Source organism: Chrysochloris asiatica, unplaced genomic scaffold (assembly GCF_000296735.1).
Source record: "Chrysochloris asiatica unplaced genomic scaffold, ChrAsi1.0 scaffold00102, whole genome shotgun sequence".
NCBI classification, from domain to species: Eukaryota; Metazoa; Chordata; class Mammalia; order Afrosoricida; family Chrysochloridae; genus Chrysochloris; species Chrysochloris asiatica.
In genome coordinates this window covers 4,630,262-4,656,141 of record NW_006408620.1, presented here as the reverse complement: position 1 = coordinate 4,656,141, position 25,880 = coordinate 4,630,262, and the positions used below count along the sequence as shown (strand labels likewise).

Here is a 25,880-nt window from a genome sequence, read left to right as displayed (position 1 = left end):
GAGCAGCTGGTGAGTTTAAACCACCAGCCTCAGAGTTCAAACCAACTTTGCCGTCCAGCACGTTAGCTCACAGTGCCACATCAAGTAAAGTGGAGGGCTGGTGAAAAAGAGGAAGCCCCTCAAGGAGATGTAGTGACACAGTGGCTGTAACAGTGGATTCACTCATAACAAGGGTTGTGAGGCTGGTGTAGAATCAACAGTGTTCATTCTGTTACACATTGGCCGCTGTGAGTCACAACTGACTCAATGACACCTAAAAATAACAGCCCCCCAAATAAGACACCGTTTATTTTGTAAGTCAGTGTTCTAACTTAAAAAGGTGAGGTGATGGGTGTGATTGGACGGGTATCATGATGGTGTCTCGTGACAGGCTGGCAGATTCAAACTGCTGACCCTGTGGTTAGCAGCCCAACGTGTAACTCACTAAGCCACCAGGGTTACAGCACCAGAAATAGAGGAGCACAGTTCACTATTGTGTTCATGAAGGAACCATACTTGTTCTCTACCACCTGCTGTCAGTTGATCATCCTGTGGGGGCTTGTGTGTTACTGGGTTGCTAGGGTCATCTGCAGTGGGCAGGTTTCAGCAGAGCCTCCACACTAAGACCAACTAGGAAACAAACATGATGGCGTGTTGCTGAAAATGAACCAGTGACCGCTCAGCCTAGATTGGAAGACAACTCAAAATGCACAGTAACTGAAGCAGAGGGCTCGAACAGACCAGCGATCGTGAGATGGTGCCAGGCCTGAGCATGTTTTGTTCTGTTGTCTGTGGGGATTCCATAAGTCAGAGCTGACTCACAGCATCTAACAACAAGAAAATGAGCCTTTTATTATGGCACAATAAGTTACCCTTAAACTTTAAGGTTTCCAGTGACTTGCAGTTAAGCTGTGTACCATCTCCAGGCTGCAGTCTTCCCTGACTCGCTGCATACTGATATGCTGGTGTCTGGATTCAGCGCCTCCTGGGCTGTCAGACATGAGTGGTGGTGGTGGTGGTGATGTACCGTCGAGTTGGTTCCAACTCATAGCGACCCTGTACAAGGTTTCCGAGGCTGTAAATCTTCATGGGAGCAGAAAGCCTCATCTTTCTCGCTGGAACAGCTGGTGGTTTTACACTGCTGATCCTGAGGTTAGCAGCCTGATTCATAACCACTATGCTACCAGAGCTCCTTGTCAGACATGAGACAGCCCCACTTTCTTGCTGGTGGGTCCTTGCCACCTGAGCTCCTCCAACATCACTCCATCAAAGTGAGCAAGGCAAGAGGGGGGAACTCAGGAAGACAGACGTCAAAGTCTCATAGCCTCAGCTCGGAAGGGGTGACCCATCACGTCTGTCTAAACACGTTTCGGTAGCAGCAAGCCAGAGAATCCCGGTGGCACAACTGTTAAGCACTTGAAAGTTAACCAAAAGGTTGGCAGTTCGAACTCACTTGCAGTTCCTCAGGAGAAAGACTTGGAAACTTGCTCTTGTTTAAAAAAAAAAAAAAATACAGCCACAAAATCCCTGTGGGTAATGGTCACCTTGTCATGGAAACTCAGCTGGAGTTTGTGTCTCATGTTGAGGCCCCAATGGAAGTCCTGGCAGCTGAGCTTTCAGGAGCTTCTTGCTTCTCGGAGACAGGGAGACTCCCTGTGTGGGGACAGGGCGGCTTCTCACAGGGAACCCTCCCAGCCTGCACCCTATGCTGATCCTGCTTTGTATCCTACATAACAAAGCTGTACTCTTGTTACTGTTGTGGTTAGGTGGCATCGAGTCAGTACTGACTCCTTAGCGACCCTATGTACAACATGAGTGAAACACTGCCCAATTCTGGGCCAAACTCACAATTGTGATACACCTGACCCAATTACTGCTGCCACTGTGCCAGTCCATCCCACTGAGGGTCTTCCTGTTTTTCTCTGACCCTCCACCTTAACAAACATGATGTCCTTCTCCAGGGACTAATCCCTCCTGATAATATTTCCCAAGTATGAGAGACAAAGTCTGACCATCCTGGTTTCCAGGGAGCACTCTGGCTGTCCTTCTTCTAACACAGATCTGTTTGTTCTTTTGGCAGTCCATGGCACTTTCAGTATTCTCCTCCAACACCACAACTCAAAAGCATCAATTCTTCTGTGGTCTTCCTTATTCACTGTCCAGCTTTCACATGCATATGAGGTTATTGAAAATACCATGGCTTGGGTCAGGTGCACCTTAGTCCTCCAGCTGACATCTTTGCTCTTCAACACTTTAAAAAGGTCTTGTGCAGCAGGTTTGCCTAATGCAATATGTCGTTTGATTTGTGGGCTGCTGCTTCCGTGAGTGCTGATGGTTCATCCGAGTAAAATGAAGTCTTTGACAACTTGAGTTTTTTTCTCAATTTATCTTGGTGTTGTTTATTGGTCCAGTGGTGAGGATTTTGTTTACATTGAGATGCAGCCCATACTGAAGGCTGTGCTCTTTGACCTTTGTTAGTAAGTATTTAAAATCGTTTTTGCTCTCAGCAGGTAAAGTTGTGTCATCTACATATCACTGGTTGTGAATGAATCTTCCTCCAGTCCTGATACCACGTATTGCTTCATATAAATCCAGTTTCTCGGATTATTTGTTTACCATACAGATTGAATAAGTAGGATGAAAGATAAAACCCTGGTGCACTCCTTTTTTCATTTTCAACCATTTGAGGTTCCCTGGTTGTATTCGAAGAGCTGCCTCTTGGTCTATGTACAGGTTCCTCATGAATACCTTTAAGTCTAATGGAATGCCCATTCTTTGCAATATTATTCATAGTTTCTTATAACTCACGCAGTTAAATACCTTTGCATAGTATAATTCTATAGAAACAGATTATTTAGAAATTCTTTGGAAGGAATTTCTACATATGACTACCTCTGGTCTGGTCTTTAATAATACTTTACCCTTTTCTCCATGCCTGTGTTTTTCTGTTTTATTTTATAGCATATAGTCCCCTGGAGTGTGGTGCAAATGGTTAACAAAAGGTTGGGGGTTCAAACCCACCCAGAAATAACTCAGAAGACAGCAGCCTGCTTTCGAATGACTGCCTGGGAAACCCTGTGTAGCGGTTCTCCTCTGTGCACACGGAGTCGCCATGAGTTGGAATTGACTGGACAGCAACTGTCGGCCACAACGGTGTCTTCCCACAAGGCTGTCATTTCACATGCCTGAGAGTTCTGAGGGTTTAATCTGGGAAACTTGGTCTCTGTGAGTTTTACTCTTCCTTCTCTTTTGGTCTCTGATGTCCAGAAGTGACCACAGAACACCTGTGCTCTCTTGGTTCTCATTGTTTTCCAACCAGGAGAACGTGGACTAGGTTGGCATTGAAAGCTCTGAGTGACCTGGTTTGGGAGGAATCACATTTTAGGAGCTGCGAAGCAGCAACTACGGCTTTTTACGTTCGCCAACCTCTCTGCTTCAGTGACGGCATAGGTCTGAGCAGTATGCTTTACTGCGCTGAGCTTCAGTGGAAAGAAATAGAAAACCCTCAACCACTGGACCAATAAACAACATGAAGATATATGGAGAAAAGACAGAAAGACTTCATTTTGCTTGCCTCCATCATCAACACTCACAGAAACAGGAGTTAAGAAATCAAATGACGTATTGCATTAGGCAAATCTGCTGCGCAAGACCTCTTTAAAGTGTTCAAGCAAAGTCAGCTTGAGAACTAAGGTGCACCTGACCCAAGCCATGATATTGTCCATAACCTCTCATATGCAAGTGAAAGTTGGACAGTGATTAAGGAAGACAATGGAAGAATTGATGCATTTGAGTTATGGTGTTGGAGAAGAATTTTAAAAGTACTGTGGACTGCCAAAGGAACAAACAGATTGTGTTGGAACTATTACACCCGGAGTGTTCCTTGGAAGCCAAGAAGGTCAGACTTCGTGTCTCATACTTCAGACATATTATCAGGAGGGACCAGTCTCTGGAGAAAGACCTCATGCTTGGTAAAGTGGAGGGTCAGAGAAGAAGAGGGAGACCCCCAACAAGATGGATTGGCACAGTGGCAGCAGCAATGGACTCAAGCCTGGCAGCAATTGTGAGGTTGTCATAGGACCAGACAGTGTTTTGTTCTGTTGTGCATAGGGGTCGCTCTGGGTCAGCACTGACTCGATGGCACCTAACAGCAATTCTGAGCCTCAGTGTACACATCTGTGAAGCTGTGTAGTCACAGTAGGCTGAGTTAGGCTGCAGCAGAAACAGCTGTTTTATAGTTGAAAACCCATCAAGGTCTCCATGGCACTCATGCTGCACATCCTCCATGTTGTCAACGTCCTTACATCTAGACCCGGGCTAGAGAAGAGGGACAAGAGAGCCTGGCCGAACATAAAAGGTCCTTTGGGCCCTGTGGTGGTGGTTGTGTGCCGTGGAGTCGGTTCCAACTCATAGTGACCCTGCATGGGATTTCTGAGGCTGTAAATCTTAACAGGAGCTGAGAGCCTCATCTTTGTCCTGTGAAATGGCTGGTAATTTCAAACTGCTGACCTTGAGGTTAGCAACCCAACTCATAGCTGCTACGCTACCAGAGCTCCCCAGTTGAGGGCCTTATAGTTTACAAGTGTTTATCTTACTGAGCTGGTCTACCATTTGTTTGGACTCAAGGTGGGGTGCTTTAGGATGAACAGTGGACTATGAACCACACACCAGCTGCTCCTTAAAACACCCGCGAGTCAGTAAGAGTCATAAGAGTTGGAACTGACTCAATAGCACTTCACAACAGCAAACAACAACCATCAGTTTGTCTGAGTGTCTCAGTTTACTGTGTTCTGGGTCCCATGCTTTGAACTGGGGAACAAAGTCAAGACAGCGTTTAAATTGAAAACTTTAAAGCGGAAGTTGTTTTCTTTTCAGGGCTTGGCCTTGTCAGGAAAACTTATGTGGAGCGGAAAAAAAAAAGAAAAAGTTGGAGCTGGAAGGGCCCTTTGCTATCCTGGTTTCTCTATCAGTTAGGGTGCTATCAGTGAAAGAAGCGGAAAACCCTCATTCATACTGACCTCAGAAAAGCAAGGGATTGATTGCATTAGATACAGGGAAAAGGTCAGAGGTAGGTGTGCTCTTCTGTTCTCTACTGACCCATCGCCATGTCACGGAGCCCTGCTCTGATTCTGGATGGATCTCTTGTCACTGCCCTGCTCAGCTTCACTCTTCACGCCTGTTCCTGTTGTGGAAACAAGAGGAGTAACAAGGGTCCCAATGTGCTTCTCCTCATACTCGTTCTCAACAGAGAAGTGAGACTGTGATCAACATCCCCAGCAAGAGTCCCCAAGACCGTTCTCATGGCGTGCACCAACTTCATTGACCAATATTGACCCATCCATCATGGCCAGAAGGAGCGGATATGCTGATTGGCTTCCGTCAGTGCTTACTCATGGGTCTAAGGGTGGGACTCATTTCACACAGACCCCTTTCCTCTGTATGATGATGTCTCAGGAAGGGAAATAGATGTTAGGCAGCAAGCCACCCAGTTATCACAGTTTGCGAAGAAACTCACAGCTGGGGAAGGGTTTGCCCAATGCCATTTAACATGTTAGAGCAGGAACGAGGCTGTGCTCCCTCTTGCTTTATGACTCAGTACCCCAAGCACCTTCTCCAAGAGCCATCATTTGTGAATGGAGAGGTGATTATTCAAGGAATGCTAAATTACACTATGTGCCTGGCGTCTTTAATGAGCAGTCCTTCATCATTTATTCCTTATTGACAGAAGGATAGAGTGAGAAGTAGGCAGATTTCTCCTTGGCAGGGCTGCTGCTTGGATGTGATATTTGGGGAAGATGGTGCTGCAGAGTTTTAGTGATTGGCTTTCTGAGTCATCAGTGTCAATGAATGAGGGCTGCCCAGCGATGATGAATGATGAGGCCATAGCTTGTTGGTTATGGGAGACACTGGTGTGTATGCGTTTTCATTTTCATTTGAGGGTGTTAGGAGTCACTCTTGTCTTCACTGTTAAACATTGCAGAGCAAGCTGTCCAGGCAGCAGGCTCTGGTATGTGACCTCAGGCTCCCCAAGCTAGGACAGCCTCGTATACATGCATTCCTGACCTCCTGGGATTAAGACGAGGCTTATTCTTACCAACCTTTCACGCAGTAAGGATTCCTCCTGGGTGTAGTGTGCAAATACAGCTCCAGGATGACCAAGTTGAACACTGTGGAGTTAGTTCTGACTCCTCGCAACCCAGTTTCCAAGGGTTTCAAGTTTCCAAGGGTTTCAAAGAGCAGTTGATGCGTTTAAACCATTGACCCTTTGGTTAGCAGTTCAGTGCTTATCCTACAGTGCCACATAGCAATAAAAAAAAACCCATCTGGACTTGATAGGAGAGAGAACTGTCCAGAGGGTTCCCCAAGCTGTAAGTCTTTATTAAAGCAGACTGCCATGTCTTTCTCCTGTGGAGTGGCCAGTGGGTTCAAACCGCTGACCTTTAAGTTAATAGCCAAGCACTTAACCCACTGTGACAGCCCCACTCCAATTATAACAATAAGTTCACTTACTCAGAGAAAACGAGGAAGACCTCCAGCGAGATGTACTGGCAAAGTGGCAGCATCAATGGGCTCAAGCGTGGCAACAATTGTGAGGTTGGCCCAGGACCAGGCAGTGTTTTGTTCTGTTGTGCATAAGGTCACTATGAGTCAGTACTGACTTGATGGCACCTAACAACAACAACTCAGAGCCCTGAAATGTTAGGCACTCTCTTCCCTCATAATTCTCACTACAGCCCAGTGAGGGAGACAGAATTATTGTTTCCATTCTACAAAGGGACCAATGGAACACAGAGAGGGCAAATAACATGCTGAACCCACACTGCAGGAATGGGAACATCTGGAAGAGGCACCCAGGTGATTGCTTCTCAAGTCCATACTCCATAGCCCAACACACGGCCCCCAGCCCCTGTGTAACCCTTGTGGTGTTGCTGATACTGGTACTGCATAGTAAGGTATCCCTGGGTGGTACAAATAGCTAAGTATTAAGTGACTAACTGAAAGGTTGACTATTCACATTCTCCCTGAAGTAACTCAGAAGAAAGGCCTGGCCATCTCCATCTACTTCTGAAAGATCATAACCCTTGAAAACCCTGTGGAGTGTTTTTCTACCGTGAAGCATGTGGGGTCACCATGAGTGAGAAGCAGCTCAATGGCAACTAGTTTATGACAAGATGTCCTGCTTTAAAAAGAAATAAAAGAAAGAAGTGAGTGAAAAAGAAGAACAAAGGACAGCTTGGCACAAGAAAACCGGAAAACGGGTGGATGCTTTTTCAGCCTTGGTCGGATCAGTCTCAAACGTGTGGCAAAAGCAAACACCAGCTTAACATTAATAAAAGAGCTAAAGAGAGAGAAAATTAATAAAGAGAGTCTTCTGTTCCAGGAAAGATGACAAATAAATCTGATCAAAGAGTGCAGCGCACAGTGATGAAGGCAAAGGGAGAGGCAGAGAGAAGCGTGAGAGTTAAAGGCAACAGAGGGAAACGTTATTACATGCCCGCTCCTGCAATCGCAGCAGGAGTAATAATAATCTACCAGTGGGTACACAGACACACAAGCTGAACAGGTGTGGGTAGGCAACTGGAAGTACACCCACAAGGATACATATATAGGCTTCGCAGAGGATATTGCTACATATGTATTTATACACGCTGCAAATTTATCCATGGATATAGTAGAGCAACACAGGATGCAAAGCTACAGGAATATCTTAGTCACAATCAAACTCCTTGAAAGAGTGAGCCACTGGACATAGGAGTACATGACCACAGTCTGGGGGACACCTTGGTTAATTGGCATCACATAGTCCACAAAGGCAATGTTGTGTATGCTTTGGTGAATCGACTAGGGTCTTAAAAGCTTATGAACAGTCATTTAAGATGCAGCTCTCCCCGTCCATAGTAAAGAAAGGTGAAGAAAATCAAAGATGCAATAAAACAGTTTCAGAGAACTAATGGCCCGCATGGGGACAAGGTGTGGTGCTGTAGGGTAAACACTGGACTACTAGCTGCTAGGTCGGTGGTTCAAACCCACCAACCATTCCTTGGAAACCCTAGACCCAGTCACTGTGAGTAGGAACTGACGCAATGGCACTTAACAATTACAGTGGACCATGGGAACCCCAGCTTCCACAACCTAAAGCCAGAAGAACTGGATGGTGTCCAGCCACCACTGCCCTCTGCTCTGAAAGGGACCACAGTAGAAGGTCCTGGATAGAGCGGGAGGTGGAAATATGGGACAAGAGTCTCGATCATGAAACAGACTAGACGTACTGGAGGAACCCATGAAACTGTGGCCTGCATGTAACCTCATCTTAAACTATTTACATCTGTAATGATTCCTTTTCCACATTAGTTCACATTCTGAGACTTTGGAAAGGATGTGAAGTTTGAGGGTACACTATGCAACCCAGGACAAGTGAGTTTTATTGTCATACAGGGAATACACTAGGCATTGGGCAAATACATTGAGGGGCCTGGGTGGGTGAGTGCTGGCCCCAAGATGAGAAAACCGAGACTCACAGGAGTTAGGTAGTTGGCTTAAGGTTTCATGGAGTGCTAAGCGGCAAGTCCCAGGTTGGCCTGATCTTAAGATAGCAGACCCCCATGTCTTTCCCCAGGAACCTCAGTAAAAAGCCAAATCTCCTCAATTAAAAAGCTTTGTGAAAAACTTTCACTGGGTCCCTGTACCAGTCCCTCTGAAGCTGCCCCCCAGAAATGGCTCCATTACTTGTAAATGATGAACATTAAATCCCCAGGAAGAATTCTGGGAGGAAGCTTTCCTGAGTCCTTTGCTTTTGACTTAAAGTTCACAGTGAGCAGGGCACCTCCTTATCCCTAGGTGCAGCCTACTTGTGTCATCAACAGTGAACGATCCAGTTTTGGTCACCCAAACTGTTGTCCACAGAAATCGCCTTTTGGAAAACCCAGGCTTCTTTGGGAAGGGAAGTAAAATGCCTTCAGAGGAGATGGGTCTGGGTTCTTGTTGTCCACTGCTGGATGTTTCTTCTGGGGAAGCAGCAGGTGTAGTAGAAACAGGGTAGCTTGGGAATCAGCCAAACTTAGCTTTGAATTATTATTATTTTAAAGCTCACTTTCTTTCTTGTTTCCATTCCTCCTCCTTCCCCAACTCTTCTGTGCTTACCCCAGTCATGTTGTTGTCACCTCTATGAACCCACTTACTACTTGGCTGAAAATTGGGCCTAGGGGTGAGTTCCAGACCTGAAGGGTGACCAATGGCCACAGTCAGGTCTTCCACCAGACTCTGTCCAATCAGAACCAGTCATTCTGGTCTTTTGTTTGTTCGTTTGACAGATAAATGGTGGATCTTTACTGTTAGTCCATAATGAAATGATATGTAATGAGCAAAATGTTATTACTAAAGATCATATAGTTATTATGATTGTAGATTTGAGATTTGGGGTAATTTTTCCTGTGAGGTCACCATAGCTGTAAAGGTAATTTTGGAGTCTATTTTTCTGGATCTCTGACCCATCCACTCACCTTGTTAAGGATACCCAATGTCCTAAACCATGGTCTGTGCATGTAGACAATAAATGTAGTCTTGAGGTATAGATGATAGCGCAAAATGCTAGCTTGCTGCCTGTTGCTACGAATGCCACATACTTGGAGATGCAGTGTGATGAGGGAAACATGGTTTATAGATCAGACATGCAGGGAACAAGAGGGACTTGGGAGCACTGTCTGTCCTCCAGAGACTGCATCCCTGAGAAAAAAGGGAAAAGAGCATCTGCAGAGATTTGGGACAAGGGATGGTGGTCTTGGTACTTTCAGGGGCCTCTCTGTTTGTCTGCTTATCTCGTGATCCCTCCAAGCAATTTTAGGAACTTCTTTAATCATTAACTCTTGCTTAGCCCCTTCTTGGGCAGTAGAGTGATATTCTCATCTGGCTACGTCCTGCTGCTTGAGGGTGTAGATGGGGACTCATGAGGAACACTGGCTACTGAGGGTCTTGGAAGTCATTGGAAGTCAATGACTTCTTGTTGGAGTTGGTGACTCCACTCATTCTCTGAAGTCTAAGACCTTGAAAATAGCTGTCTTCTGTTTCTGCTCACTAGGGCGTTTTTTTCTCCAAGTCCGAAAAGAGTGATTCAGTTCCTTTTAATCACACCCGGACTGGCAGATGGAGACCTGCTGTGCCTCAGTGGGTTGGGCTGACAGCAAAAGTCCATAGAAATATCTCTGAGAGGGTGCTTGAAAGAGGGTTGACTATTTTTCCAAAGCCTACTGTGGGGCTGTAGCATGTCAAGCAGCCCCAAAGCCCACCCAGGAACGCCAAAATTAATACCGAAAAATGGCAGCTTTACTGCCTGCTGTTAGGAAGGTCAATTATGAGAAAACAGGGGTGTAATGAAGCAGTCAAGATTTAGCAGATAGCAGATATACAGGCAGCAGAAGGACCACATGGCCTCCAAAAACTGCCTTCCAGCCTGGTCTTTCTTAGGATTTTTCATTTTGTTCCACATTGTCTCCCATTCTCTCCAGAACCTTCTAATGTGATCGTTTTTAGAGCAGTTGGGTGTGGTTACTGGAAACCATCTGGTTCTTCCGGTCTCTGGGTAGTAGAGACTGATGTTCCCAGGGTCCATGAGTCCATTGGGCTCATTGATTCCACAAATCTTAGATTTTCACTGCTCTTCTTTCCTCCAGGCAGGGAGAGACCCATAATTCCATGTTTTAAGACCTCAGTCACTATTTACAAAATAGGATATAGAACAGTATTTTTGTGGACTGTGTTATTATGCCAATTAACTAACCATGGTGCCCCTCAAGACTGTGGTCCTGAACTCCCAAGTCCAGCAACTCATTCCTTTAAGATGTTTGGTTTTATCTAAGAAGTTTTCATAATTTTGCCCCTGTATGTTCCAATGCCCCACCACACTTACGGATGTGTTTGTAGCAAAGGAAAACAGCCAAGTACAAATTACGTATATGTAGATGAATATATATATGTGTATGATATATGTGTTGTTGTTGTTGTTATGTGCCATTGAGTCGTTTCCGACCCATAGCGACCCTGTATAGGGTTTCCGAGGGTGTAAATCTTTACGGGAATAGAAAGCCTCATCTTTCTCCCGCGGTGCAGCTGGTAGTTTCGAACCGCTGACCTTAAGGTTCGCAGCCCGATTCGTAACCACTACGCTACCAGAGCTCCATGAATATATATATGTGTGTGCATAAGTATGTGTGTGTGTGTGTGTATATATATATATACATATACATATATACAGTCCTGGTGTGGTGCTGTGGATTAAAGCAAAGTCTGTTTGATTCTCAAGATTAGCGGGTCAAGATCACCAGCCATTCCTCAGAAACCCTATACAGGGTCACGATGGGTTGGAACCAACTCATCAGCACTTCACAACATGTTGAGTTGGTTCCAACCCATAGCTACCCCATATCCATATGTATGTATTTGTAAATATACTCCCACTATGCTACCAGGATTCCTTCTGGTACCTTATCATGCTTTTAAGTACTGCTTAAGTGGTCCCTTGCTAATGTCTAAGTGTTTTTTTATTTTGTTTTTTTGTTTGGTTTGTACTGCATTTAACAAAATCCTATATTCACCCCTCAGTAACCAATTATAAACCAAACCAAACCCAGCCCAGTGCCTTCAAGTCAGCTTTGACTCACAGTACTCTATAGGACAAGGAACCCTGGTAGCATAGTGGCTTAGCAACCAGCTGGGCTGCCATCCAAGAGGTCATCAGTTTGAATCTGTCAGCTGCTCCATGGGAGAAAGATGAGGCTGTCTGCTCCCGTAAAGATTTATAGCCTTGGAAACTCTATATAAGGTTGCTATGAATCAGAACCAACTCCATGGCACATAACCACCAACACCACCTCCCCATAGGGCAGAGTAGAACTGCTTCTTACGGTTTCCGAGACGGTTGGTCTTTACTACAGTAGCAGACAGCCTCATCTTTCTCCTCTATTGTAAGTTACAATGTACCCCAACATTAGTGAGAACAGCTCTGGTTTTCAGAGTGTCCCCGAGTCTACCTTCTAATTGTTCTGTGTCTCTGTTTTTCCGACTATTCTGTGAGTGTTAAGGATGAAACAGGAATGAATGAGGCAGTTTGTTTGCATTTTCTGAGGTTTCCTTGTTCAAAACAAATCTTGACTGTCTGCCTCTTTCTTTTTTTAAAAAATAAAAAGGTCTTTAAACTCTGTTTGGAAACCTAGTGTGAGAAAACACATAATTAACTATTGAGTTCAATTTTTTTTTTCTTTTGAGATAAAACTTAGTTAAAATGAATCGCGCAAATCTGAATTGCATTTTAACAAATGCACACACCTTTGTAGCCCAAATTCCTACCAAGACGCAGAACATTCCCATTACTCCAAGCCCCTTCTCAGGTGATCCCCATGCCACCTACCCATTTCTTTTATAGATGTAATATAATACTTGTTGTTTTTTATATATATCAGGGTTAATACGTGTGTATTTTGAAAGAACAGCAACTCATGTACATGGTAAAAATGTATACAATATAAAGTTTTACCATGAAATATGAGCCTTCCTCTTGCCTTTGACTCTTGGTTTTCAGTGCCCATCCCCAAAAGCGTCCCCAGTTGGCAGTTTCAGTGGGTCTTCCTAGAAATGGTTATGGTCTATCCAAACACATAGGCACATGTTTCTCTTGACTTCTTCAGAGAACAGTAGCTTGTCTGAGATTGCGTGTATGTTGCGTTTTTCATTGGACATTATAGCCGGAAAATAATCCTCTCTTAAGCAGGAGAGTTGTTCTTTCTCTAATAGCTGTAGCGACTGCTCTGACTGTCCCGAATTTTCATTACTTGTCTACAGTGTTTTATTACCGCAAGTGGTGCTGCAGTGGGCATCCTTGTACACATACCTGTGTGCAGACATTGCTCATGAGTCTTCATTACTTGGAAAGAATCGAGATGTCCGTCCTTAGGAAATTCAATCATTTTCTCGGGCCCTTTTCTTCCCATCCCCTTGCTCTCTGACCATCTATTCACCCATCACCTGTCTGTCGACCGGGAACATTCACTGAACATCACCTATGGACTTGAGAAGTGTGCTCAGCTGTCTTGAACTCTGAGAATAGTTAGTTGCCCTCCAGGCCCTCAATTGGAAACCACAGACACATCAAAACCAACTCTAATTCAAAGCAGTGTTTAATAACGTAAGTTTGTACAAAGTTCCAGAGCATTCAGTAGGATTCTCTGATGGCAATAAAACCTGGCTGAAAGAGCTTTAGAGAATCTTTGATCCCAGTTTCTTTTCAAGTTAGAAGCAATTAGATCTGTTGACCCTTGTTGTTGTTGTCTGCCATCTAGTCAGTTCTGAGTCACAGTGACCGTGTGGAGGGTTTCTAAGGAAGTGGGTGTGAACTGCTGACCGACCTTGTGCTTAGTAGTCCAGTGATTATCCCACACCGGGGCTCCAGTCTTATATTGTTGTGATGTTAAGTGCTGTTGAGTCAATTCTGATTCATAGCGACCCTGTATAGGGTTACTGAGAAGCAGCTGATAGTTTTGAGCCACCAACCTTGTGGTTCTCAGTCCAGTGCCGATGCTACAGCGCCACACCAGAAGTTGTATGGTTGTGTACCATGGACTTGGTTCTGACTCATAGTGAACCCTGTGCTGTAAATCCAAACCCTGTGCAAGGGTATCCAAGGCTGTAAATCTTTACGGGAGCAGAAAACTTCATCTTTCTCCACTGGAACGAATGGTAGTTTCCAACTGCTGACCTTGAGGTTGGAACCAGTACACTATGAGAGCTCCTTAGGAGTTCCATGGTAGTAACAGATTTTAACTACTTGTTACTAAGTGCCGTCGAGTTGGCATCCGACACATAGCAACCCTGTATAGGGTTGCCAAGGAGCTGCTGGTGAGCTTGAACTGCTGGCCTTTTGGTCCTGGCCGACTTTATAGTCCAGCACATTAACTGACAGTGCCTCACCAGAACTCCAGTAACAGACTAGAGATAACAATTAGAAGGTATATCTTCTATGGTCTCCCTGAGTCCGTTTTCATTCGTGGTGGTGGTAGAGTTTAATTGTTTATTTTTGTGGGGTTTTTTTTTAATGTTTTATTGTGAATTATGTGATAGTTTACATGGGAGAACATTAGCTTTACATTCATTCTATCATATATCATTTCATTGCCATGGTTACAATTCCCTGCATGCATCATCAACCAGCCAAAGGGTATAACCTGCAAGCCTGCCCCCCGGTCGTCAGTACACAGCCCCTCTCCCACTCTGGGTTGAGAGTCCCCAGTTGCTCCATCTCTCCACGTCATCATCTCTGCCTCTATCTCTGGGGTCACTGATTCTCTGGGTAGGGTCTCAGACGCCGCTCTTCTCCTTGATGGTTCCAGGGACCTCGGCTCCTGGACTGCATAGTCAATCATTCCCCTCTTTTTGCCACAAAATGTCCACCTTTACATTTCCAACCCTCGCAGTCAGTCCTGATAACAATTATTCACTATTGTACCACAAGGGAACTATCCCCGTCTCCTTTCATTAGTCCCTCCCAGATAGATTGGATACTATTCAGTGGAGAGTCTACCTTCCTCCGCACCCTCTGGATCTAGGTTCCCTCTTGAAAGCTTGTAAACTGGTCACTTCTTGCCTTTGTAGTCAACCATTTTGGGTAGACAATGTTGAAGTTGCCCATCCCTGTCTACTCTGTGTATGGAGGGGGTGGGAATGATCCTTGCTGTAAAGATTTGTTATCTCTTTTGAGCTACATCATCTATAGGTGTAGGTCAAGTTCATCAAATTCTATCAGATTACTCTGTTTTTCCTTTTCTCTCTTCTCCTAGTTGAGCTCTGATCATCCAGTCATTGAAGCCAGGTCAAATGAGTATTATCTGCAAGTGTGGATGTTCTTATGCATATGCCCTCTCTTCTTATCAGCTTGATGCTTCACTCTCCACTCTAGTCCTCTGTGGCTATGTCACTGACTCTGGGCCCAAGAATCCCAGGCCTTGCCACACTGCTGGCCGACCAGGTCTCCACCCGGGTTCACAGGGGTCTATTGAACATAGTTGGGCTTAGCTCATTGCTGTTTTTCCTTCACTTCCCCTTATCGGTGATGAATGTGGACTACCATCTTCGTCCTCTGCTTTTTCCTGGAGCCCTGGGGGCTCTGTGGATTAGGCATTGGACCCCTAACTGGAAGGTTGGTGGTTCAAACCCACCAGCTGTTCCCGTAAAGCTTTACAGTTTCAGAAACCCTATGCAGAGTCTGTATGAGTCAGAATGATCATGCGTGAAGGATTCAAGTTTACTACAACTGAGCAACAATGGGCTCAAACGTAGCAACATGTGTGAGGATGGCACGGGACCAGACTGTGTTTCATCCTGTCGTGCATAGGGTCACCATGAGTTGAAACCAACTCGATGATACCCCACAGTACTACAGTGGGGTAGTGTTCAAAATGGACTGAGATTCGAGAGTAGATGTGTAGCTAATGTTCTCATTCATTCACGTAATCCGCCATCGCATGTTGTATTGGGTGCCACGGTGAGCTGGCTGGCAGGCAGCTGTGTGTCACGGTGAGCACGTAGACATGGCAGCTGCCCCTTTCTTGCCCACATGGGGAAGACCAGTGTGCAGATACACCAGTGCGGAGTCGTTACGCAGCCAGTGAGACAGTGACAGCATACATTTGTTTAGTGCCCATTGTCAGGGAAGGCATAGCCTGGGAATTCGTGTTTTCGCTGATCCTTGAAGGATGAGAAAAGCAGCAGCTGCCGTGCAGAGGGGTGGGGGAAGACCAGAAGGAGAGTCACTTGCAGCAGGGCCTGTTTCTCAGGGTTGTTTGAGGAGTAAATGTAAGAATGCAAAGTGCCTGGTCCATAGTAGGTGTTCCATACGTGTTTGTCTCCCCCCACGTCCCACCCCCAGATCTTTATTGATCCATTAGAATAGGGCAATGTGGTGCTGCAGGAGCCGCACAAAGTCAGCGACTAAGACCCACCAGCCTCTCCATGAAAACCACATACAGGGTCGTTATGAGTCGGAATTGACTCGATGGCACTTACCACCACCCAGAAGGCAGTGAGACGCCTGCTGTCCTGACACAGACAAGGAAGAAACCCGAGTCTTCTGTAGTCACGTGGCTTCTCAAAGCTTTAGGGGTGCTGGTAGGGTTGTCATCAAGCCCACCCTGACTCAGGGAGACACCATGCATGCAGCGCACCCCTGCTCCATAGCACTGGGCCAGTCCTGGAGCTTCTGGATGGCTTTGAACGACCAGCTGTCCAGCTGCAATCTAGTGCTTGACCGTTTACATCACCTAGATGGTGGTAGTGGTGTTGTTTAGTGCTGTCAAGTCAGTTTCTGACTCATAGTGACCCTGTATAGGGTTTCCAAGGAGTGGCTGGTGGGTTTGAATCCTTAACCTTGCAGTTAGCAGTCTAGTGTTTATGCTACAGCATTATACCAGAATACCCAGGTGGAAGCCTGGAATTAGAACTCAAAGTGTCCCAGCTTCCCTTTGATCCTGAGACCTCCTGTTCTTCAGCTCAGAGTCTAGAGACTGACTGGCACACCCAGAGGTGCCCTAGGATCGGACCAGGGCCAGGTCTGCTGCCTACCAAAGCTCCCGCGGGGTGGTAAAGCAAACAGGCTTTAGGAGAGGTTAGGGTTTTACACCCAATCATACATCTGCTCTACAACAGCTGAGTCCCTTCGGACTACGCTGGCTCCGTCAGAGGTCCCTAGACAGCTGAGGCCCTCCAGTGTGCACGAGGGCTGCTTCATCTCCTGCATGTCCCAGAAACACAGGCAGAATGCAAAGCATGGGGACTGTGTAACGGGAGGCAGGGCAGCCATGTGACTACAGGGCAGTCTGGAGCCAGACCCTCTGGGTTGGAATCCCACCTCTGGCACTAACTAGCTGAGTGAGTAACTTTGGATACGATACTCTGGTGGGTTTTCTACTGCCGCATAACAAACTACCCCAAAACTGAATAACCAAAACAAATCCAGCCATTTTCTCATCTCTCATGGTTCCCTGCTGTGACTAGGCTCAGCTGGGCGCTTCTTCTGGTTGGTTCTTCTGGGACTGCAGTTATTGGGGGTGGGATGACTAAGGTGACCTCCACGTGGCTGACGGTTGGTGAGAACTTCGTGTGGTTTCTGCAGCTGCGGAAAGTTGAGTATCTGCCGTCACTGTGCACTCAGGAAGCAGGGAGAGGAGACTGGTGTCTCCGGTCCTCCCTGGGACATGGGGACAGCTCCCGGACCCAGGGCTGTGTGTCCAACCCTGAGGACTGGGAGCATGGGTAACATCAGGTGCCTGTCTTGTCTTTGCTGCTTCCTGCTAGGTTCCTGACTAACCCCCTCGCCCTCCACCCCCACCCCTGGCTTTGACAAGATGACTGGTTTTCTTTCTTTGGTAGGTTTCTTTTCAAAATTTAAACAAGTGCTTTTTAAGCACATAGTAGACATTGATCATTTGTTTTGTGACCCATGTGGCAGTGTTTGAGGAACTCTCTCCTTCTCTGGCAGGATGAGCCAGTGTCCAGCCGAGCTCATGGTCTCATGGACGTTGCAGTTAGAGCCTCTCTCCTCTCCCCCTACTCTCTGCGTGCCAGCAGCCTGGGGACTCCTGAGTCTGGAGAGATTATGGCAACACCCTTGCTGTGGATGTCACCTGTCTGTCATTCCATACCCACGGTCCAAGCTCAGGTGCTCCCTCTAGGAGGACACCGGAATGTCAGGCAGCTGTTTCTGTCCTAATGGGCGCCGTCTTCCCCTGCATCTAAATACGGCTGCGTGATTCCTACATGCCAAACAGCTAGCCGCCTTCCCTGCAGGGCCAGGGAGAAGCAAAAGAATGTCTCCTTGCCTCTAGTCATTTCTTTATGCCCTTTGTTGGGGTAAGCCAATGAGAAGCTGGCATGCCTGGGGTATGTCCCCGAAGTCCCAGTAGGGATTACAATGGCCAGTTATCAACACCGCCTGTCTTCCCAGAATGTGTTGTAAAGCCAGCTCTCCGGAGGCTTACTGTAAACTGTGGGTGATGCCTGGCACCAGTCTGGGCAGACAGCACAAGAAGTGAAGTCTTGACGATGTTTAATAAGTTTGCCATCGGTTATCTGTATGCATTTGTCAGAGAATGTTCTACATACACACTTAGAAAGCTCAGGTGCCCTTTTCCCAGCCGCCTCCCTGGAATTCACAGACACATTCATATCTCTCGGCGTGCTACTACTTAATTAGAAGAAAAGTCTGCATGTCAGAAGGATTTAATGGCTCCCAGGTACTTATGTCCACTGTCCAGAATGTTCTCTGAAAAGCAGCATGAGGGAGAACACATCTATAAAGAAAATGCCTTGTTCTGAGAATCTATCATATTCATAGAAGCTCGTTGTTCCTTCAAATTGGAAAGTGATGCCTGTCCTCAGAGACATAGGCACATCTTTTACCTCAGCCCTCAGGTAACCTGTTCTTTCTACTTGGCTCAGTTCAGCCAGAACCCTCCTAACTGTGGAGGAGGCACCTTCGGACCATGCTCTGTCCTCTTTCAGTCTCAAAGGAGGTAGCTTGTAAAGAAAGTGGGACTTGGCATCACGATGGAGCTGATGTGTACTTGTCCCGAGGGTCTCCTCAAACAGGCTAACTTGATCCCCACACTGTTGCTGAGGGGGACATTCTATGGGAAGGAGTGGCAAGGGCCATCGTCAGCCCTGACCAGTGATAGCAGTGACGTCTTGGCCGGTAACGCTCGATTCCACGGGTAAGGGCTGAGAGTGGAAGGTGCCATACCTCCAGACCCCTTCCTCCGCCCTTTTATGTCAGATTCATAGTGAGTATGAGGACAAGGCCTGCCCCACCCGGCTTTCTGCACATAATGCTGGTTGTATTTTCTTCACATAACGCAAAGATCCACAGCTAAATTAATATGTCTTGTGTGTCTGTTTAAGCTGCACAGTGAATACACCTTCATTGTAGGAGGTACAGAGAAGTACAGAACTCATAATGTAAGGTCATGAGCCTTCTCTCTGTCAGCGACAGCCTGTTGTCATCTTTCTGATGTTTTTCGTTCTGACCTTTCAGTGTGCAGATGCTCTAAGTTACATTTAGGAATCATATCGGGCATTTGCTGTTTGTATCCAGGTTTTGGGGCCGGGGGGAAACAACAACAGTTATCATGAGTTGTTTTCCCTGTTAGGGGGCTAGTGCATTTTTTATGTGAATATTTATTTCATTGGTAGCACATTAATCCACCTTTCCCTACTCTCCAACACTCTTCTCTTGTCCACTTGTGCCCTCTGCATCTTTATCCAAGTTCTTAAGATTCTAGCCAGTTCCAATTAGATCCAAGTCAGAAAGGAAGCTCATTGCCTGGAATGATGAGACTGTCACCATTTGTTGGGCATCTACTAAATGCTAGGTATGGTATTCAGTGCTTTATGTAGTAATTACAAATACCTGTGACAGCTGACTACCTTTACCTTCTGAAGGTTCCAGGTGAGAAGTCAGTCATAGGCTTGGATACCTGCTGGCCCTCCACACTCACCTCCAAACAGTGTGGTCAGGACACTGGTGGCAGGAAGTTGATTTCTGATTTCTGTCACCCAGTCATATTCTTAGTAGCCCTTCTGAGTCAGGAGAAGAAGCCATGCTCTTCTGACTTGGTTGTTCATGGGGGAGTGGGTGGGGTATGGGGGGAGGATGGAGCCCTTTGGCGGCAGACATTGACCTTTTTGCTCATGTACTGAGTGTGTATGTCTGTGTGTGCGATTTTCATCCTGGAGACACTGAATACATTTTCCGCCACACATCTGATACCTTGCATCTCAGATCCTAATTAGGCCTTGATCGCTCCAGAATTACATGCTTTTGCATGCCCGCGATTACCCCAATAGGATTAGCTGTTCTTTTTTCTGCAAAAAAAATTAATTGAGATCTCTCATGGTGGCGTATTTTTATTACTGCCACACTATCTCTAGTCATCCCTCCGGAAAATCACTTACTGTTTTCCAGTACTTGCTTTTCCACCTCATTCTTACCAGGAAATGAGCAGCAATCATTGAGAGACACAATTCTTCATCATTAAGCAAACCATGGTAACCATTGTGCGTTTTCTCTCCCTCCCATCCCCTTCCCCCCACGACAGGTACCTGGAGATTTGAGTCAAACATCCGAAGACCAGAGTTTGTCAGATTTTGAAATGTAAGTCCAGGAACTCTTTAGAAATAGAACTCTTTTGTTTGACTTGTCTTAGAAGACCCCACGGGGAAACAGCAGTCATTGTTTAAATCTGCTACAGGAGAATTTGGTTACTGCAGAGGTGGGGTAGGGGGGAACGTCATTCCCCTGAGTCTGGCCCCCAAACTTGCTTTATTACCTTTTCTGGCTTGTGTTGGGAGATTTCACTCCAGAATTGAACACACATCCCCGCATGCTCACCAGCCAGTGGAAGCCCACTGGTAGCTGCCCCTTGTCTCAGAGCCTGCACTTTTCAGTTCCCCTCAGTCCACACTGTTCCTTTTACCTTTCCCATCCCCACTCTGCCCGTTTCTTAATCTGCTGCGTAGCTCCCATGGAGACTTGAGTTTAGAATCCTTAGGTTATTGGAGCAAAGATGTCGCCTGACCCAACCCATCGTATTTCAGTCACCTCACATGCATGGGAGAGCTGGACAATGAAGACTGAGAAGACCAGAGAAGACTGGGTGCCTTTGAGTGATGGTGTTGGTGACAGTCCGGCACGGTCTGCCAGAAGAACGGACCAACCTTTCTTGGAACAAGTACACCCTGAATGTTCTTTAGAAGCTAGGATGACGAGACTTCACCTTATATACTATGAACATATCAAGTGGACCCAACGCCTGGAGAAGAGCATCAAGCTTGGAGAAGTCGAGGGTTTGGGGTTAAGAGGAAGCCCCTCAATGAGATGAATTAGCACAGTGGCTTCAACACTGGGCTCAAACCCAGCCTATGGTGGTTGTGAGGATGGCACAGGATGGGTAGGAACCTATGAGTCGAAACCGACTCGATGGCACCTAACAATAAGAGATGACTGGAAACAGCAGTCGGTGAGCACTTTTGTTTTGCTTTGGGTCAGACTTGATTCCATTTGGTGCTCTTGCTGATAATCTGTTAGGGTTTTCAGACTGTCTGTTTCTGATCATGTTACTTGGTCTTTGGAGGCTCCTAGAGGATGTGGGGTGGATCCTGTAGTAGGGGCCAAACAGAGCTGTGCTCTTCTCCCAGTCATTTGTGGGAGAACACCTCCCCAAGGAAAGTGTTACTGTGAAGTGCTATCGAGTCAGTTTGGACTCATAGCAACCCTGTATAGGGTTTCCGAGGAGCGGCTGATGCCTTTGAACTGCCGACTTTATGGTTTGCAATCCCACTGCTGATCATGCAGCGCTACACCAGGTGGTGGTAGTGGTTAATATGCTGTGGAGTCAGTTCCAACTCATAGCGACCCTGTATAGAGTCTCCGAGACTGTAAATCTTTACGGGAGCAGAAAGCCTCTCTTTCTCCCATGGGAACAGCTTGTAGTTTTAAACCTCTGACTTTGAGGTTAGCAGCCTGACTCATAACCACTACGCTACCAGAGCTCCTTAAACAAAGTGTCATCTGGTAAAGAACTGCTTCTGGGAGAGGCAGGACAAGATGTCATCAAGAAGAGCATTTTGTCAGAGCCAGGTAGGCCTGTGTGGGAACCTCAGCTCCAGACCGTACATCAGTGTGACCTTGGGCAAGTCCATACCCTCAGCTCCAGGCGGTACATCAGTATGACCTTGGGCAAGTCCATGCCCTCACCTCCTCATGGTACATCAGTGTAACCTTGGGTAAGTCCATACCCTCAGCTCCTGACAGTACACCAGTGTGACCTTGGGCAAACCCATACCCTCAGTGAGCTTCAGTTCCTGATTCACAAAGTCAAGTTCACCACAGCAGACTTGCAGGCCGGACAGTGACTAGAATGAGAGGCCTTCAGCCCTGGGGTTGGCTGGCTGTTAGATGAAGAGCTAGCTGCTGGCTTGGCAGGAAGAAGAGAAAATCAAAGGTGGGGTGGCCTCCCATGAATACACAGCGTGAAGAGAACTGCAGAAAGACAGTCCAGCAGAGAGCTAGCACAGGACAAGCTGGGGTTGGGGTCAGTGCTGTCGAGGGGTGTCACTGGGATGTGGGAACAGTCTGCTGTGAGACCAAAGGGACAGGGACCCGTCATCACAACAGGAATTTCCCACTGAGGAGTGGGTGTCTTGTGAGCTATGGTGGAGGCCCGAGCACGCCATATCAGCCGCTGCCTAGTGCTGGCTGCCATCGTCTCTGTGGGAGGCTCACAGCCCCTCCCAGTCCTGAGCTCACCAGCCCTGAAGCCACAGCGGGAGCCCCATCTGTTGTCCACCGCCATGCAGTGGATTCTGACTCAGAACAGAGAAGTGCCCCACAGGGTTTCCAAGGTTGCCAGGGTCAGCAGACGGCCACATCTTTGTCTCCCAGAGCGGCCGGTGAACTGGAACCACTGACCTGGTGGTTAGCAGCCCAGTGCTTAGCCACGAAGGCGTCTTTCATTTACTTGCCATAAAAACTCGCACATCTACTGCCATCGAGTTGTTTCTGACTCAGAATCACCCTATGTCTGCTTTCCAAAGCTGTGACTCTTCATGGGAGCAGCCAGCTTCCTCTTTCTCCCACAGATCGACTGGTAGGTTTGAATTGCTGACTTGTAGTTAGCAGCCCAGTGCTTAACCCACTGTGACACCAGGGCCCCTTTGATTTCATTGCCCCAGTGGTAATAATTTTCCGGGGCTCTGTCACTCCCCCATGGTCAGCTGCACCCTTCACCGGGGCTGGAGCTCTCTGTCTGCTGCCTGTAATGCTCGTCCCCAGTGCCCACAGTACACAGGGAGGTCCCAGCAAGTCCTGGGTTAGTGGATGAGCAAATCAGTGAAAGGGAAAAGAATGAGTCCACGAACTAAAATCTCAGCGAGGCACTTTTGCCAACTGTCACCAGTCCAGAGTGGACAGTGCTCTGAGAGCTTCCAAGTCCCACCTGGATGAGGACCCCGCTTCTCCTCCCCAGGAAGGTTCCTCAGAGCCAGAGGGCTGTGGGTTAAGCATAGGGCCCCTCACTGAAACGTCATGAGTTGAATCCAGCAGCCCCACTCCAGGGGAGAACTAGGAAGCACTCTGCTTCCTAAAGATCTGCAGCCTCCGAAACCCTCCTCTGTCCTCTCGGGTTGGAATCCACTTAACAGTGGACAGCTTTAAGCAGATGAAAGGGCTGCGACCCTCCAGAGTCGTGCAGTGCTGTTTGGATAATTGTTGTGATTGGTTTTGAAATTTCAACAACAGTCAGCTTGTCAGCTCGGCATGCTTTGGATCAAGTCCAGCAGAAGTTGGAAGTGATTGCTGCCGCTGTTTGTTGCGGTGTGGGTCAGGAGGAAGGTAGTTAGTTGTACACGGTGACTCATCTCATCAGGCAAAACTGTCACCCAGCCACAGTTCCTCTGGGAAATTCCTCAACTAGCACACAAGGGCATTAAGTGAGGTCTCACAGGTAAAAGCATGGACCCCCCATATCTGCTGCTTTCTGTTGAGTGCCCCTCACTCCTCGCCCGTCCACCAAGAGCTGTCCCTCTCAGAGGTAGGGTGCTGGCCTCTGAAACTCTGTGTGGAGTTTCATCTTCATATGTCCGGGAGAGGGCGGGGAATCAGGATTTAAACTAGACACAGAGAGGAGGGAGGTGACACCCCCAGGGCACCGGAAATGTTGAGGGTGTTACCACACATGAACCCCAAACAGTCTCCTCGGGGATTTCCGTATCGTATCCCATTTCCCAGATGAAGAAATGCAGGTTCAGATAAATGTTGGGTGAGGGTCACTGCATTCTCTTCTCTTTCTAGGGTAAAACTGAATCTATACATTTTAATCTTTGTTCCTTCACAAATTGTCTAGGAACTGAAGGGTACGACAAGTCTGTCCCTTGGGTTTACTGTTCAGTGTGATACAGGTTGCCCTAAGATGCTCGTGTGTTGTTGTTGTTGTTGTTAAGTACCGTGGGGTTGGTTCCAACTCAGAGTGACCCTATGCAGGGTTTCCGAGGCATAAAGCCTCATCTTTCTCCTATGGAATGGCTGGTAGTTTCTAACTGCTGACCTTGAGGTTAGCAGCCTGATTGGTGACCACTATGGTACCAGAGCAGCTTGTGTGTTATGCCTCTTAAAAAATAGAAAACTGTTTTCTTGTTGTTTTAATGTTTCAAACATTTTATGTATTTTGTTGTTGACAATACACACGCCAAAAAGTCCTCCCATTCACTAGTTTCTCCAAGTACCGTTTGGTGCGTGCTCTCACTGTATTAGATGAAATGGAAAGTCGCTCTTGTCCATTGGGCCCCATATTGTTGTTGCTGTTGTTCAGTGGCATTGAGTGGACTCCTTTACTCCTAGTGACCCTGTACAGGGTTTCTGAGGAGCAGGTGGTGGGTTTGAACTGCTGACCTTGTGATTTACAGTCCAGTGCTGATCCTACAGCGTCACACCAAGAGTCCTGCCCCACCCATATGAGTGGAGTTTAGTGAAAAATGCCTGTTTTTTCTTTTCTTCATTGAAATGACTGTTAGTGATCTCTCTCTCTTGGTCAGATCCAACCGGGCGCTGATCAACGTATGGATCCCCTCAGTGTTTCTCCGGGGCAAAGCTACGAACGCTTTCCACGTGTACCAGGTAAGCTGGGGGTGACTGACACCTTCCTGATTCATTGTCCATCTTTCACATGCATATGAGGTGATGGAAAATACTGTGGCTTGGGTCAGGTGCACCTTCCTCCTCAAAGTGAGGAAGAGTTGATCTAGAGTTGACTAGAAGTGTAAATCCTGGCCACCCGCTGTAGAACGCCCTTCTCAGCCACCTGCCTGGGCCTGGATGTCTCTCCTCCACTGCCCTGCTGGACCCTACTTTTACTAATCTTTCTCTCTCAGGAGAGACTCACTTAAGACCCAGCCTCCGAGGAAACTGCCTCATTCAAATACCAAAGAAAACCCATTCCGAAATAGAACTGTAACTACCACAGGGGTTAAGAAATACAACACATGTTTTGTGGGTACCACAGTTCAATGCATACCCCATGACCCCCCCTGGTTGGGGGTTGAGTGTGTAAGGCTGTGTGAGACCTTTGTCTCCTGCAGAGCTGGTTTAGCTTCACCCCATCTTCTCTCTGACCAGCTGATACCTCTCTCTGCCCTGCCTTCTTATCCCCTCTTGGTGGTTTTCGTTTCTTCTCCTTGCCATGATGCCTGATTCCCAGGCTTGGGCATTTGCTTGTTCTGCCATGGTTTTGTTTTCCATGCCGACTTCTCACTGCTTCCTGGTCCCACTGTCTTCCTGTGTCTCAGTAATTTTCAGTCGGTTTTCTTCTGACTCCCAGTGAGCTCTGTGAAAAGCCTTGAGTTTTGTAGCTTGTTTTCTTACTGGGGAATTGACGCAGGACAGAAATCGTCTATGATCTGAATAGAGGCCTCACCTTCGTTTCCTACCTGAGGTGTGCGGGCGGGTAAGGAGGCTACTAAACTTGAAAATAGAAGCCCCTGTTGAAATCTGACTTTAGGCAAATGTGTAAAACAGAAGTAATCATAAAATTAGCTTGCAGAGCTGGTGTTAAGGATTAGAAATAGATGACACGTCGTTAAGCCCTCAATGTTCATTTCTTGCCTTCTGAAAGGACTGCCGTGTTTGGTGGCAGGTGGTGGTGGACGTGTGCTAATTAGGAATGGGTGGGAGCACTGTGGCTCCACATGATAAGCACTGGACTGTGAACCACAAGGTCCACAGTTTGCACTCACTCGCCCCTCTGAGGAATGAAGTGAGGCTTTCTGCTCCCGTTGCTGTGATTTAGAACTGATTTGAAAGCATTTAACAATAA

General features: G+C 46.9%; 1 protein-coding gene across 1 annotated transcript in view; it reads left to right on the top strand.

The window, feature by feature from the left end:
• The window catches only part of SNX29 (sorting nexin 29), a 567,324-nt gene that overhangs the window by 406,019 nt on the left and 135,425 nt on the right, over positions 1-25,880 (top strand). Inside the window, exons 16-17 of the mRNA XM_006867206.1 lie at positions 20,112-20,167; positions 24,604-24,685. Of these exons, the coding sequence (XP_006867268.1) occupies positions 20,112-20,167; positions 24,604-24,685 (138 nt within the window). The remainder of the gene's footprint in view (positions 1-20,111; positions 20,168-24,603; positions 24,686-25,880) is intronic.